Source organism: Ciconia boyciana, chromosome 1 (genome assembly GCF_034638445.1).
Source record: "Ciconia boyciana chromosome 1, ASM3463844v1, whole genome shotgun sequence".
Taxonomy (NCBI): Eukaryota; Metazoa; Chordata; class Aves; order Ciconiiformes; family Ciconiidae; genus Ciconia; species Ciconia boyciana.
Genome location: NC_132934.1, coordinates 40,880,535 through 40,895,718, shown reverse-complemented (window position 1 = coordinate 40,895,718; position 15,184 = coordinate 40,880,535). Strand labels below are relative to the sequence as shown.

General features: G+C 39.7%; 1 protein-coding gene across 1 annotated transcript in view; it reads left to right on the top strand.

Annotated features, from left to right (window-relative positions):
- The window catches only part of PTPRR (protein tyrosine phosphatase receptor type R), a gene marked incomplete at its 5' end in the record, with an annotated part of 140,143 nt that overhangs the window by 48,745 nt on the left and 76,214 nt on the right, over window positions 1-15,184 (top strand). The window contains one exon of the mRNA XM_072879256.1: window positions 12,454-12,567. Within this exon, the coding sequence (XP_072735357.1) occupies window positions 12,454-12,567 (114 nt within the window). The remainder of the gene's footprint in view (window positions 1-12,453; window positions 12,568-15,184) is intronic.

The following is a 15,184-nucleotide window of genomic DNA, read 5'->3' as shown; positions in this document are numbered from 1 at the left end:
CCTGCTAACCATAATGACCTTGGCTATCAGCTACCACGTTAGCAGTAACCTACCACATTTTTCATTGAGGTAACACGGTACCCTACTGCTTTGGTCAAGTAGTAGTGGTGGTTTCTGGATGTCCAAAATCCTGTGAGCACATGTATAGAGTAATTGTATTGCTCTTGCACAACTGATCCAGCTTGTTCTGGTGAAGCTGAACTCGCTGCTGCTGTATGCAAAGCCACGATAGCAGTGTTATGGTAGGAGTTGGGCTGAGCACTTTGCTGTACGCCACTGGTGCTGTGTCATGCCATCCCGTTGGGTCATGTAGTAGGACTACACCCTCATATTGAGTTGTATGGTAGTGGCTCTGCTGTGCAGGGCTGACAAGAGAGGGGGTGAATGGATAAAATATATACATTCAGACTGCTGGACAACACTGTGGCTTCTCTGTCTTTGGAGGAGTGAGAGGTGGAACATGAGAGCAGTCCAAAATAAGTGATTTGCCAGCACTGTGTAAAGAGAAAGGAAAATGCAGCAAGGAAGTGGAAAGTGAGGGTAGTGCGGGAAATAAAGCTCTTTCAACCTCTCCAGTAATTTCACGTCTGCATCTTAGAGAGTATAGTGCATATTTAGTCCAGCACTGATGGGATCCATTGAGTTTGCTCCTGCGCGCTGACCAGTCATTGTGCAGGCCTGGCACGTCTGTGCTTAGCTGGGTGCAGAGCTGCCCCGGGGGCAGCCTGCATCTCCCAAGCAGTCATATGAATTTCAGTGGGATAATGTCAGTGGATTTTCTTCCCAGAAGTGTTTGCTGGTTAGGACCCTTTGCAAAATGGATTTCTGTCTTATCACAGCTAAATGGAACAAGACCTTGTAAATGATAGGTCATTGAGGTGTTTTCTCAAAATAAGCTAAAAATCAGTTGCTCTCATTAGATGTTGTGTGTAAAAAATAGACAACAATAGCCACAGTCTCCAATGAAATTCCTATCTTTCTCTGCATGATACTGTCAAAAAAAGTATAACATATAAATATACGAGTTTAAATCATCTTCCTCCACTTTTCCTGAGGCTTTGTAGCTTTTTGTTTTGTTTTGCTTTTACACTTAACTTCTGAACTTGTTTAAGTAGACACACCTCCACTAATAAATTTAGGCCCCAAGTTTTAGCTGTATACCAACTGAGATAGAAGGCATCCAGCCTTTCATTAACAGGCATAGATGCTATTGCTGTGTCTCTTTTCTGGGGAACAAGGTAGATGTCCTGGGTTTTTTTATGAAGTGCGTGAGCCCTCTTGACATCATTTGCAGGACTTGTGTTGTGATATGACAGGTATAACACAGATATTGCTCTGGATCGGAGCCATACACTCGGTTTCTGAGAAGTCGAGTATTTCTTCCCAGGCGTCTCTTCCTGCTCGCACAGAGCAGCAGCCACAGAACCACTGGGAATCTCCCGGGTTTCCTGAGTACAGGAAAGAGGCAGGAAGCATGCATAAAGGTACACTGGCTGCATTCGTACAGAGGAACAGTACCTCCCAAACACAAATGGTACTGTTTGTGGTCACCTGGGGAAATCTGGAATATTACTTCTTGTAAGTTTAAAGAATATTGTTAAAAAATAAGAAAGAAAAAAAAAAAGGAAAAGGAAACCTCACCCACCAAATTTGCAATTGCTATTTCTCACTGAAAGGATTATGAATTATTTTGCTTTTGTGTATGTGTGAGAATGAGAGAACCACATGCAAACAGTTTTTTATATTCTCTTTTAAGGGTGATCGATTCTGAGTATAAAAGGGAAAAAAACGCATTTTTCTCGTTCTAAACATCTGAGGTTGGCTTTGACAGCGGTGTTGCCTGTTTAAAAAAAAATGAACACAGAATGCTCTTCTGATCCTAAACATAAAAGAGAGAAATTGAAGATCCATGAATTGAGCTTTTCCTCCCAGTCATTTTAGAGCAGTAATATCCCATATTACAAGGCAGCACAGCTTCTTCATCTTTGACCTCACAAGTGGGAGTCATCTCTAAAGAAAAGTCCCCCATATTAGACTGAAAGCCATTTTCAAAAACTTCTCTAATGGTTGAATCAGAAAACTTGTCCTATATTAGGACATTTGGGACATGGTATATGTGTCACATTTCCAAAGACAGAAACCCAAATCTTGAGCCGCTGGTCAAAAATACAATATTGTTACTAGCATTAACAGGAATCATTGAAGTAAAACACCCCTTAAATCTTTGGTGAGATTTGGTGTTAGTGTTTTCCCTTAAGCTGTGCCTTCTCTGTTCAGTACTAGACAGAAGAGGAAAATCCTTCATCTGCCCAGCCGCTCAGGAGAAGGGCGATTTGTACCTCATAGCCTCCGAAATACAGTTGGTATTAGCAGCTTCAGGAGGTCAAAGGTCCTGAGACAGTTGCCAAAATCATGAGATTCTTTTCACCTGCTTTCCAGTTTCTGAGCTTATAGGATTCACATGCAATCATTAATGGTTTTGATAAAACTTTGAGACAAAAGCACATGTCTAGTCGCATGAATCCCATGACAGGATAAAACCTAAAGTAATGCAAGTTTTGTTTAAGAAAAAATGCAGGTCCCCAAGGGTTTTGCTTGATTTTGCTTAACTTTGTTTCAAGTTTATAATAGTTAAAGAAATGTAAGGCAGAAATTACAAAGGTGCCTTGTATTGTCTTCACTTGGTTTATATGGATTTGGAGTGCTAAATTAGGTAGGGGGAAGTCAGTGATACAAGTTTTATTCCAATAATGTGTGATTATGGTGATGATAATAGCTATAAACAAACTTCAGTAGGCCAAAAGGCTGAAAGCAGATAAAGACCCAAAACGTACTGGTGAATTGTGTCATACTAAAGAGCCCTTCTTGTTGGACATTTGTTTCCTGAAAACAGGATCCTGATCTCTCAAGAGCTGAGGTGTAAGAATCGCTTCTTACTTTGAAAGTCTTGGCTGTGGTGGACAAATAACCCAGACTGTTCTGGGACACAGGCTGCAATCAGGGATCGCACAAGAACAGTCTTTCGTGTAAATATCTTGATTCCAGTTGAGCCAAATGTATTTTAAGACTTTTTTTTTTTCAGATGTATTTCAGATTTTCTTCTTCATACGCCCAGGAACCGCAGAGAACTATGATTATGTGAAAAAAGGGAAAGCATTTGCCTCTTCCTACAGCATTTCCATTGTGCATGTTCAAGCAGATTTTGCTCATCTGAAACTACCAATAAAAAATGTCTCTGAAAATAAATGCATGTGAAAGCTAGGACGTCAGCAGTACTGAAATCTTACTTTGATTTTCAAAGCAAAGAGAAAGGTTACTAAGGAGAGTAAGTCAGTGGGAGTCTTTTGGCCACATCAGTTCCTGAAAGATGTGGAAGTTCCTGTATTGTCTTAGGTTTCTAGTTTTGTTCTTCATTAGTTTGTAAGGTTACAAACATATATATATGTGTGTCTGCTACAAACTAAATTTAAAATTCTGAAGATAAAAAGAAAAGGATTATTTGGGGTTTTTTTTATGTCTGTCATTTTTCTGGAAGGCATTTTGATGTATTGAGGACCATTTCACAAAGTCATAACAGGAATTTAAACTTTATCAACTAAGAATTGTTTGAAACATAAAACTAGCTGAAATGAGGGGTTTACAAAAGGAGCAAGGAGAAACAATACTGGTTCTCTGGCATTTCGAGCTTTACGCTGGCTTTACCTAGAGATTTAATAATTGGACAGGAAAAAAAAAGTATTCTAAAGCGTTGTGCTGAGCAGGCTCAAAAGGGTCTGTTTGCTCTGAGGATTACAGCTGACTTTGGGATGATGAAATAGGATGTGACTGGTACAACCATGCTGTGCATAAAAGTTGTACCGGACGTAATAGCACCATGCATTTCTTTTGTAATGGAAGGAATAATTTTTTGCTAATATTGAATAAGGACAGATAGGACGATTTTATGGACCTCATTATACATGCCTCTCAGAGAACAAAAAGCTTGAAATAGTGTTCATCTGAGCTCTTCCAGCTCTCCCTGTGTTTCCACCTCTCTGTGTATTATCTTGTGCTTTTCCATCATCTCGTCCTTTTCAACTGTCTGCCATAAGGGAGGAGGGCAGGGAGAGGTGGATGAAGGAAGGAAAAAGCCTAGAAAACTATCAGAGCTTTGAAATTAACTTCAGCTGTTGTTTTAAGAAAGCTGAAATAATTTGTGATGAAGTAAATCCCAGTCCTTGAAGAAAATCAGCACCAAATTAAAAAATACAGGAATTTTGGGGGGCAACATTAAAGTTATCTGTGAAAGAAGTTGAAAAGTTCTATCCTACATAGCTGCCCCCCATATTCTTACTACAGTATATAAAATCCTTAGTTTCACAGGACTCCTGTGAAACAGTCAAATACTATTGTCCCTGTTTTATAGACAAAGAACTGGGGCAGATTAACAGAGGCAGACTTGCTAAGGCTAGAGGCACAGAAAAATTTCAACCTCCCATCCCTACTGGTAATCAATTTGCAGTAATTGCAAATGCTCCCAGCTTAGGACTTTAAAATAGATGTAGTATCGTCGTGACCGATTTTTTAAAAAGGAATAATATACTTCCACGCGCAGGAGAAAACTGTCCTTCCATCACTAGGTACTTAGTGTTCCACCAGGTGGGGAAGCAGAAAGTTCCCTCTGTCCCAAAGAAGTTCTAGAAAATCAACCACGAAGTCTAACAGGACTACTGCAGTCTCCTGCCCCTATCCTTTCCCCTTCCAAAGGGCTCCCACAGCACAGAGGCCTTCTGGGACTCGTATTGTTTAATGACAAGGCTGTGTCAAACTTGTGTCCCATGGACAATAGATAACTTTTCCTTCCCCTCTTTTACACCCCCTCAGCAATGACAAGCACACATCCCATGGACATTTAGGATGTAGGATTCTAGAACCCCCTCTCAGAAAAAGTCCTAATAACTTTACTGGGCTCTGGATAGGGTTATTCCCTTACTGAGGTGGGGCTGTGGGATGGTAGTCTCATACAATCTGTAGAACACTAGTTGTTTGGAAGTTGTACATACTTTCTGACTTCCAAATATATAATGCATGATTAATGCATTAATTATACCATAGGAAAGAGGTAAAGGAAAAGGAGAAATACGTACAATGAGCATTGAGAGGACAGTCTAACCCACACTCTCAGTCTGTCCCCCCACTAAATACATCACATTGTGGTACAGGAATGACCCACACGACTCAGAAGCCAGGAGAATGAAATAACCTACCTTCTGAGGTTTCTTTCAGAAGAAAGATAGAAGATTATTCTGTGTCTTCTCATTAAATCTGATCAGTAAATCCACATTACCTTGTGACATAATGGTATCAAATGACACTGAAAGAGCTGACCCTTTATCTTTGCTAGGAGACTGCAAGCCCAGAGATTAATGCAAAACATAGGACTGATAGAAATCAAAGTGTGCCTCTTGAAGAGAGGCATTAACAAACCATATCCTTAATAGGCTGAACGCATTCTCATACACTTTAATCATCTGTGAAGGTCATGGAGTCTTTCTATAGCTGACTGACTCACTGCCCAAGTGTGTGTAAAAGCTCAGCAAGGGAATCTTGGACAAAAGCCAGACATCACAGATGGAGCGTTTCTCACTCTTGTGTTGGTGCTTCCTACAGAAGTGGTCAAATCAGCCCCAAATCAGCTGATCTCACTTGAGAAATTAGTTCTTCTCCCTGCAAGAAGTGTAAATCTGTCACATAGCTGAAACAAACCAGTTTAGTCATATCACTCACCCACCTCCAGAGTAGCTTTGCCAGTCTGAACTGTGGATGCCAGTGGAGAGCCCTGGCCTCACCTCAACGCCTGGTATGGCATCTTTGTCCTCTGTGATGCCACCGTCTCTAGGAACATCCTTAGTTGGTACCTACACGTGCAAACAGGACTTCTATGAAACCCAGTATCTAGTCCGGGATGATGGCCAGCACTCAAACCTTTCGATAGCAGACTGAGAAAGTTATCGTTTTATTGCCCTAGAGTTCATCTTGGTTTCTGATAATTCAAGGTTTGTAGTATCTCTTCTGTACAGTTTTCAGGAATATTAGTGACTTTCAACATCCATCTAAGCATCCAGCCCTTTTTCTGCCTCTTGTTCAGTTTTTGTCCTCAGAAACTTCCTGTGGTAAAAAGATCTGTGGATTAATTGCAGTGTGTGAAAGACTGCTTCCTTTTATAAATTTTGATTTTCTCATATTTTAATGAACATTCACTTGAAAATCAGTATGGGGGAGACCATACAGCAGTCCTAACTAATTAGATTAACCCTGCAGTTCCCATTAGTGTTACTTCTGTCTTTGATTTCTTTCAGAGAGCTCATAACATGCATAAATATTTAAATGTATATGCTTTCATGAAAAATTGATCAAGAGCCAAAATTGTTCTTTAATGCTATATAAGAAATGCATAAATCCAGGAAATATTATGCTTACTTTAAAGAAAGATTTTCCATAAAAGATGTGGGGTTTTTTTCTCTAGCAAAAATGCGAATGAAGTTGTACAATGTCACATCTTGAAAAGCAGCATCCAAATATACAAAACTTCCCTGAACTAATCAGGACTGAAGCAATCAAAGTATCCCATTCCTATCACTTTTTCTTAATGTTTATATGAAACCAATTTAGATTTCTTTTTCTCATCACCCAAATGCCCTTTGGACAAGCACACTTAAATTTTTGCAGGCTACATGTGAAGTTTGGAACTGTTTGGCAGATTTGCATATTCTGCAGCTTTGGTGTCTCCTCATTAGCAAATGGGTGACTTAAACAGAAGCATGTTCCAGGTCCAGAGCGTTTCTCAATGCTTTTCACTGGTTCTTGTAAATTCAAACATATGCCTGTGATTTTTCTACTATTTCAGGTGATTTTCACTACAGTTTTGTAGAATAGCCAAGACTCCCCTCACAGTTTTTCAGTAATCGCTCTCTGATCTTAGAAGTATTTAAATATCCCAAGATTTATATTTCTAGTCACACTCTGATTTAGCAGGAATATATTATGTATGAAATTTTGAGTAGGTCACTGCAGGCAACTGCTAATACACAGAAACATGAAACTCCTTTAATTAATCACCAAGAATAATTGATTTTATACTCAGGAGAATTTTATCTTAGTTTACAGACATAATTCGAAGTTTAATGGGGACTTCATAGAAGGGCAGATTTCTCCTCTTGAAGAAAATAGCATTGTAGATGGAGAGGTAAATGGGAGAGGAGGGAATGCCACCTCAGACACGGTTTGGTTTAGGGCAAAGTGCCTTCGGAGGCTCGTCTTGGCAAAATGCTTTGTCCTAGTTGCATAATGCTGACCTGCATCAGAAGCTGAGGATACACTGGCTCCCGTGTGATTCGTGGACTACGTGAGATGCTAAACCTGCTGTGAGCCATGACACACAGAATATTATAAGAGCCAAAATCTTCTGTGAATGTGTATCAGGCCACGTGAGCCAGTCAAAGGGGCTAACCTGATGTCCAGCGCAGCTGTGATCTCAAGTCATTGAATGGCAACAGGAAGGCAAATCTAATGTGTTTTAGGGGAAGAAAAGAGAAAATGCAGGTATTTTCACAATTTGTTGCCAGATTTTTTGTAGTCCTGTACCCAAGCTGTACAAATACAACTCCAACACTTTCACCTTCGCTCCTGATAAACACGTCCTTTTTGGTTGTACAGCTGAGGCTGTCTGATGGGGGTGGCAAGATGAAACACGGTGACACTAATTAACTGTCGACACTGTCACTGTGCAGGCAGCGGAGCAGGGTGCTCAGATGGAGGGACCCACAGCCCGGCCACAGTCCGGTATTTGCTTTAGGGAAAAAAACATTTTATAGCATTTTTGGTGATTTTCTTAAATCATAAATAAATAAGTGGAGCACAGGCAGGTAAGACAACGCTTTTCTGGGCTTTCTCTTTTGTTTGGTCTAAGTAAATAGGGGTGATTATTTTTATTTCCATTTTTCGAGTTGCCTTTCTTTGGTTTTAGCACAAAATAGAACTTACCAAATAGCCCTTAAGGATGTAAAATTCCTAGTATGTATAATTTGCTGATTTACTTTTAATCTTAGTTCATAAAAGTATTGTGAAGACTTATACTTTAACCTTTAACCTTCTTCATCGTTGATTATTTTTCTTCCTGTATATTCAGGTTAGCTGGAGGTTTGAGAAAACACCTGTAGTGGTAAGGTCAGGAGGAATTTAGAAGGGAGTAACCAATGTATAGAAAAGGAGTGGTATATTTGAGGCTCATTGCAGAAAGAATATCACTGATGATAAGGAAAAGATAAGAAAGACAGGCATCTCTGAATTTTTCTTGAGGAGCAGAACTTGACTTGGCAAATTATAATTTATTGTAATATCCTAAACATATTACTTCAGAAACTGTGTTTTGGTGGGTTTTTTTTCTGTAACATGAAAATCTTTATCAAAAAGCCCCTGTAAGGATCTCAGTTGTGAATGGTCTTTGGTGCTTTCCTGTGCCGAGTTTCCTTTTCTGGAACTCTGTCTTCCCAAGTTTTCCCCTACAAGCAGAAAACTCCTTCCCTTCAAACTACCTGTTTTGCTTGGATCAGATAAACCTAGAAACTGTTGCTACAGTTGCAATATCCAGGTCGGTAATTGCTCAGGGAAATGAGTCCTCCAGGGTGTTCGCCTCTAGGCTCAACAAGTCAGCCAACAGCGGTAGCAGATTCAAAATTGTAAATTCCTTGGGGAGTAGGTTGCAATCCATGATAAACAGATGAGCAAAGGGTAAATGATTAGTGCTAACTGGGATGCTTCAGCCCTTTCTTTCCCAAAGCAAAAGGAGCAACTAGAGGAACACAGTAAGAGATAACTTGTGTATCTATGCTAACGCTTTGTTTTATTTATTTCTATGGATTTACTTTATAGGGGTTAATTTCACATTTTATTGCAGGTGCACAATGATTTTATCTGTGTAATTATAACCTGTAAATGGCCAGACAGGCTTCCATTCTAGGAGTGATTCTCTTAATGACAGTTTATATTGTTTGTCTAATGTACAGGTATTGTTGCATTTGCAGTTCATCCATTACCAGTTTTCTGTCCTAATCTCTTACCTTTATGGACTATAGTCAACACAGTATCTAGGCATGCCATCAGAACGGAACAATAACATTAAAATATTAAAATTTTAATAATGTTTTAGAAATTTTCTACTGATAGGAATAGTTAGGACTTTATTTTTTCTTTCTCTTCTCTATCTTCTTTCTTTCTTTTTCTTTTGTTTTTTCTTTCTCTGACTAACTTTTCTCAACAAAAATTATCATAGTTAGGAATTTACAGAAAGGCAATTTTGTACCAGACCCTCAGGTCAGACTTAAATTTCAGTCACCTTCGGGAGGGCACATCCCAGACCTGAGAATATAATGCCCCCAAGTGTTGCCTTCATCCCAGGTCTTGATAGTGTCAGTATGGGTTATTGTATGATAACATTCATGTAATTGAGGAGACCCATTGCCTTTTAGTGCTGAGTAGGCATGAATTAGCCTGGATCTTGTCAGAAGGAACTTGGGAAAAGAGTATAATCTTGCACTGTTCCTATCACTTTCCAGAAGCATCCAGAGGCCACAGGATACTGAACTGGATGTGTCTCCAGTCCGGTCCACTCCTGCCTTATGCTTTTACGAATCCAGTATAAACAAGGGGGTAATAGAGAACACGGAGCACATTTGTGATGTGCTGCTCACTCTAAAGCAGGTGCTCTTGGGGTCCCATCAAGCATTTCTATACATTATCTTTCACTGATTGAGTTAGAAATCCCATTCCTAAAGCGGCAGATTCTGGACTGCTAACTTTCCTCTTGATAGGAAGAGGCAAATACACTCTCTTGTGCCGCCTGATGTAGAAAAAGGTGACCTGTGTTACTCTTACTTAATTTTTACTATAAGGAACTAAGCTTCCCACTGACACCAGCAACTGAGAAGCAGATTCCTTCAATGGACAGCAAGGCAAGGTTCTTATAAAAAATGTGAGCTTTTTCTTCCTCAGATACTTCTTGGGGGTTTTTTGGATGAATAGTGACAAAAAAATCTTTATTGCTGCACAAGAAGCACCGTGAGATGAGGCTTATGGGCAAATTTCTTCCCACCCACTTAGGAAGTTTCCTAAAACGGTCCTGAAATCTCCAGCTGCAAGGACAGGTGAGCTTTCTAAGCAGGCTGTTGCCAGACCGACAGAGTGAGTGCTGTCATCTTCAGGCTTCCCCCAGAATCACCAAGGACAATATAGATATAGCTGTTAGAGAGACACACACACTGTGCAGCCTTTTATGACTATTTATTATAGGACACGGTGGACCAAATTCTGATGTGGTAGAAGGAAATGTGACTCTCCTGAAGATAATGGAGTTTCACCACGTTTTATTGTCCCTGGATGTGATGAACCACAATCCCAGCATACTAAATCTGTAAGAATTTATTACCTCCTTACAGGCTGTTTAAGATCTTCTATTTCATCTGAAGCTGGATATTTTTCTGGCTGTTTCATTTCTGTGTCTTTATCGGTGAGCTCTTAACACACTATTTAACATTTAATGTGATCCGATCCCCAGCTCAAGTATGTTTAAGTGAATGTATTTTGATTTTATGCCTGCTAATTTTGCTCAGTAACAACAGTTAGCATTAACCCCATAACTCAGGGTCACTGACTTAGACAAGCAGTTTTGCGCTCTTTATACCGTCCCGATGGATCTCTAGGGACCCTCACGACAGCCTTCCTATTTCAGCAACAAATCCCTTTCTCATTTACCCAGGATCCTCAGACCAGGCTGTCAGCTTTCAGTGTAGTGACGGCTTTGCAGCTCCAAACCAATTCTTGTCTGCTGTATTGCTCAGGTGCGCCGTGGCCAGAGCGAGCCAGTCTGAGGAATGAGAATAAATGGTGCTCGGATCTGTTAGATCTCCCTGTCTCCCCTCCCAAGACATTTCTCTGTTTCAGTGACAAAGCTGGAACAGTTTTGTGGCCACTCAAGATGTCTGTCTAATTCAAGAAGAAGCAAAGAGAAGAAGATTTTGCATTTTGAAAATGGGTAGAAACAGTAATTTAAATTGAAGAATCCTATAACACTTCCAGCTGAATTAAAGCTCAACTGTGTGGTAAGAGCAGATCTCAGTTGATACATCAAGGCCTGACAATCCCATTAGTGTAAAAAAATGAGAAAAAGTGGAAAAATTTGAAAAACACTCAGTACTGATGGAAAAATCAAATTGCCAGTGGAAAAGGAAAGCAAATATTTTATGGTTTTACATCATAGCTTACAAATACTTACTTATAAAAAAAGAACAACAGTCAAAATGCATGATGCTGTTTTTCTTTGAGAAAAAAGTTGCCTTTCTTTCTAGACCATAACCGTATTCCCAATGTGATGTCTGACCCATGGATATTTGGTTATCTTTATGCAGCTCTGGTTAGGAAGGAAGAATACTTGCTTGGATCCTCCAAGCAGCAAGCTGGTCTATGGCTTTAAGTAGAAAGTTTAAAATAAAAAATCTTTTTCAGCTCAAGTCAACTCGGTCAGTCAGAACTTACTAACCTCCTAAGTCAGAAGTTGCCAGAAACATTGGAAGCCTTCTGGGACCATCTGACATACTCTTCTTCACTCCCTTCTCCACTACATATTGTCTGCAAAGGGGATATGGAAGCAAAGAAAGGGACCCCGAAGGACCACACGGAAGTATTGGCCACCAGGCGTCATGTGAAGACCCCATATCTGGGTCTTCTTGGAAACAGAAGATTTGAACCTAAATTATTTCCTGAGTAAAATTCCACTGACTTCACAGGAAGGATTTGAACTTGAAGAAACATTTAAATTTCACTATGATTCTGACACAGAGAAAGAAAATGCTTCAGTGATATGGTTGGTCTCTGCTGAGAATTAATAGCCTTCTCTGACTCACATGAGGAAGTTTTAGGAAATTCAAGCATGTGGAATGTATCCAGAATGTTTCTTTTTTGATCTCAGAAACAGCTAATCAAAACTAAAATTGTATAATTTCACTATGTCTGACTCATTCTTCACCTGCAGGGAGAAATGCTAAGATAATATTCAAAGCAAATCTTCATTGTGTAAATCCAACATCTCATTCTTTAAAGGTGAATTGATGTTTAATGCTTGACTTTCATTTTTAATGTAGTAATTGTGTTATCTTGAACACTGTGACTTGTCCAAGGAATTTAGCCAAAAACCTCTGGAACCTATTTTGAATGCAGTTGAGGAAAGGTGGTACTTTGCTAACGAGCAGCATTTAAGATGCTTAAATTTTCCTTTGGATGTGTTCTTTATTACGATGCAATTAGATTGCACAGATTACCATTCTGGGAAAAAAACAATTAGCGAAGAGTCCCTGAGATCAGTCATCTTGAGAACTGAATATGTTGAGCCAGGAGTTCATTTGAACTGGTTTTGTTTTTCAGACACTGCAAATGGATGTAAACAAGCTGAATATCACATTGCTTCGGATATTTCGCCAAGGAGTAGCAGCAGCACTGGGACTGTTACCTCAGCAAGTTCATATCAACAGGCTCATTGTAAGTATCAAAGGGCTGTGTATAATAAAAATTACCTGGTTATTTTGAATTCTCTTAAATTTATTTTCCTGTCATTATGGAAAAGTGCAATAAAATAGGACAGAAAAATACTTTTTTCCAATATTTTTTTAAACTGCACTACAGAAAAATAGATCTCTATTACAAAATGATTTAAATTTTCTTTTGAAAGGAAACCATTCTCAGCTATAGTCTAGAGAAAAATTAAGTCAGATAAATCTCTTTTGTGTCCTATTCATAAGCAGATTGCTTATCCCTTAGTTTTCATTCCAATGCAGTTCTATAGCACATTCATTATGAGACACTTATTCATGTTTTGTTTCTCAAAGGTTGAATATTGCTCAAAAAATACATGTGATTCTGCCTTTCGAACGCATCTTCACAATTTATCCTCAGACTTTCCATTAGTAAATTAAATGTCTTCTCACAATATTAATATTCATGTTTTGCTATTCAGCTATGACAATCTATGCTCAGAAATTATCTTGTAGAGACTATGGTATCATATTTGCAAAAGATGATGACAAATTTGCTTCTAGCAACAAAGACTTTTTAAAAGCAATTGTCATTGTACGCCTTTCTCTGTATGGTTAAGAGCATACATTCTTAACACTGTGGTCTTTTTATGACAGTTTTGCCATGAAACAAAAAACCCCACAACATCCTGTGTGTATTGCTAGCATACAATTCACATTGCAAAGGGAAGAAGAGTTATTTTATTTTATTCTACATGCAGGTTGAATATTAGGGAAGAAAACTGACAGGTTCAGCATAAAAGTATTTCCTGCCTTGATAGTTTGATAGGATTGTATACATCAAAAACTCCTTCAAATAATGTCTCTGTGAGAAAGGATCACACAAGAAGTACAGCGGAAAGGATAAGTAGGAATGCAATGCAGCCCTTTTCATGTTCGCCAGGGATGTCACTCATTCCTGACAAGTGATGCTAAATCTCCTTTGTCCTCTGCATTAACCAGAATGAAAGGTTGAAAGACATATTCAGAGAAAAGCACAATTAAATGAGAAACGTTCCCGAGTTCGGGATGCCTATTTCAACATACTAAGTCACTTAGTAGCTTTTGCACTATGGTCTGTGGAAATTATGTAACTAAGCAGAAGAAATATGCTGTTTATTTTCCTACTGGCTCCATAGCTTTTCCCTTTCTCCTCTCATTTGTGACCTAAGGGAAGAGATAATGTCATTTTGCACCTGCATATAGCTCAGAATACAGTAAGTACTATTAATTAATTAGTCTTCTCAACATCTGTAAAAGTCTGCTATGAGTTAATCTTTTAATGATGTAAGAAAGAACACAAAATTTTACCCTATTTGCTCTAAAAATCACACAGAGAAAGTCAAAATTCACCAGGAAGAAGAATACATCTTAGGAGACATTATTCCCACTTCCCATCTTTCTAACATGAGACAGTTCCTCTCATGCAGAGTGCTGGCAAGCAATCAGCGCACATCAAAATTCATCTCACCCAACTTCAGCTTAGTCTAAGCTACTCATCTAGGTTCCCTGTAAAAGCAATATAGAGAACGGTAACTGGAGGAAGAGAGGCTTTGAGATCCTGATTATTTTAGGATGGATTAAATCATTCTCTGGAGATGTCAGTCTCTCTCCACTGACTTTGGAGATAGTTTAGATGACAGAAGTGAGGTAAGCGGACTCCCTCCCAAGTGAGCAGCTCCCAGAACTGATCAGGAGCCTAGCAGCCAGGGTGTGGTTGGGCAAAGGGAGAGCAGAGGGCCTGCTAGCCTCTTACATATAACAACATACAGTGTGCCAGGAAATATTAACTGGGCACTTCCAGTGTCTCCGTAACCTTTCCAGTAAACCTTCCTCCCATAAAGGCCTTTTAATGGGCAGAGGAAATCCTAAACAGAGGAGGCAGAAAATACTATGAATACTGCATCCTCACCAAGCCTTGCCTTGTGCCTGCCACCTACACCCAGAACCACCACCTACCCATGTCAGAGACCGAGTAGCCTCAGATCAGCTTCTTCAGCTTGACAAAAGTCTTTGCCTTGAACTCACACTCCAGACCGGTAGGTCTGTTTTCACTCCTTATCACCCTGCTAGTCTGAATAGTCCCACTGAAAAATGCCCAGTCCCACCAGTAGCCAATATCCTTACCAATCTTATCGAGCAGATGGACCAGCGGCACATGTGAGAGCACAGAGGGCAGATTTAGGGTAAACATATTTGAAAAAGTCCTTTTCTGTGCAGCTCTACTTCTGAATGCAAAACTAGATATTTTAAGAATAGCACAAGATGTCTTTTTCTTCAGTAAAGATAATGATGTATATTCAAGGTGAGGGGAAGGAGGCAGGAGGAAATCAGGATTATCCCAGTTTGATCTCTCCCATCCCACAACTATGAATAGCAAATAACCAGACCAGTGAGGTTCTTGCCTGCGCAGGCAGCAATGCAGGTAGTAGTTCCATGCTTACCTTACATGCGTGGCACCCCCAGGTCTGGACTGTACATCCCAGCCTCAGCTAAGTTGGCCATAGCCCTGGGGAACCCGGGTTCCCACACCCTGTGTGGACATCAGCACCATCTGGAGCAGTGGTCTCAGGTGCTGTTCTAGT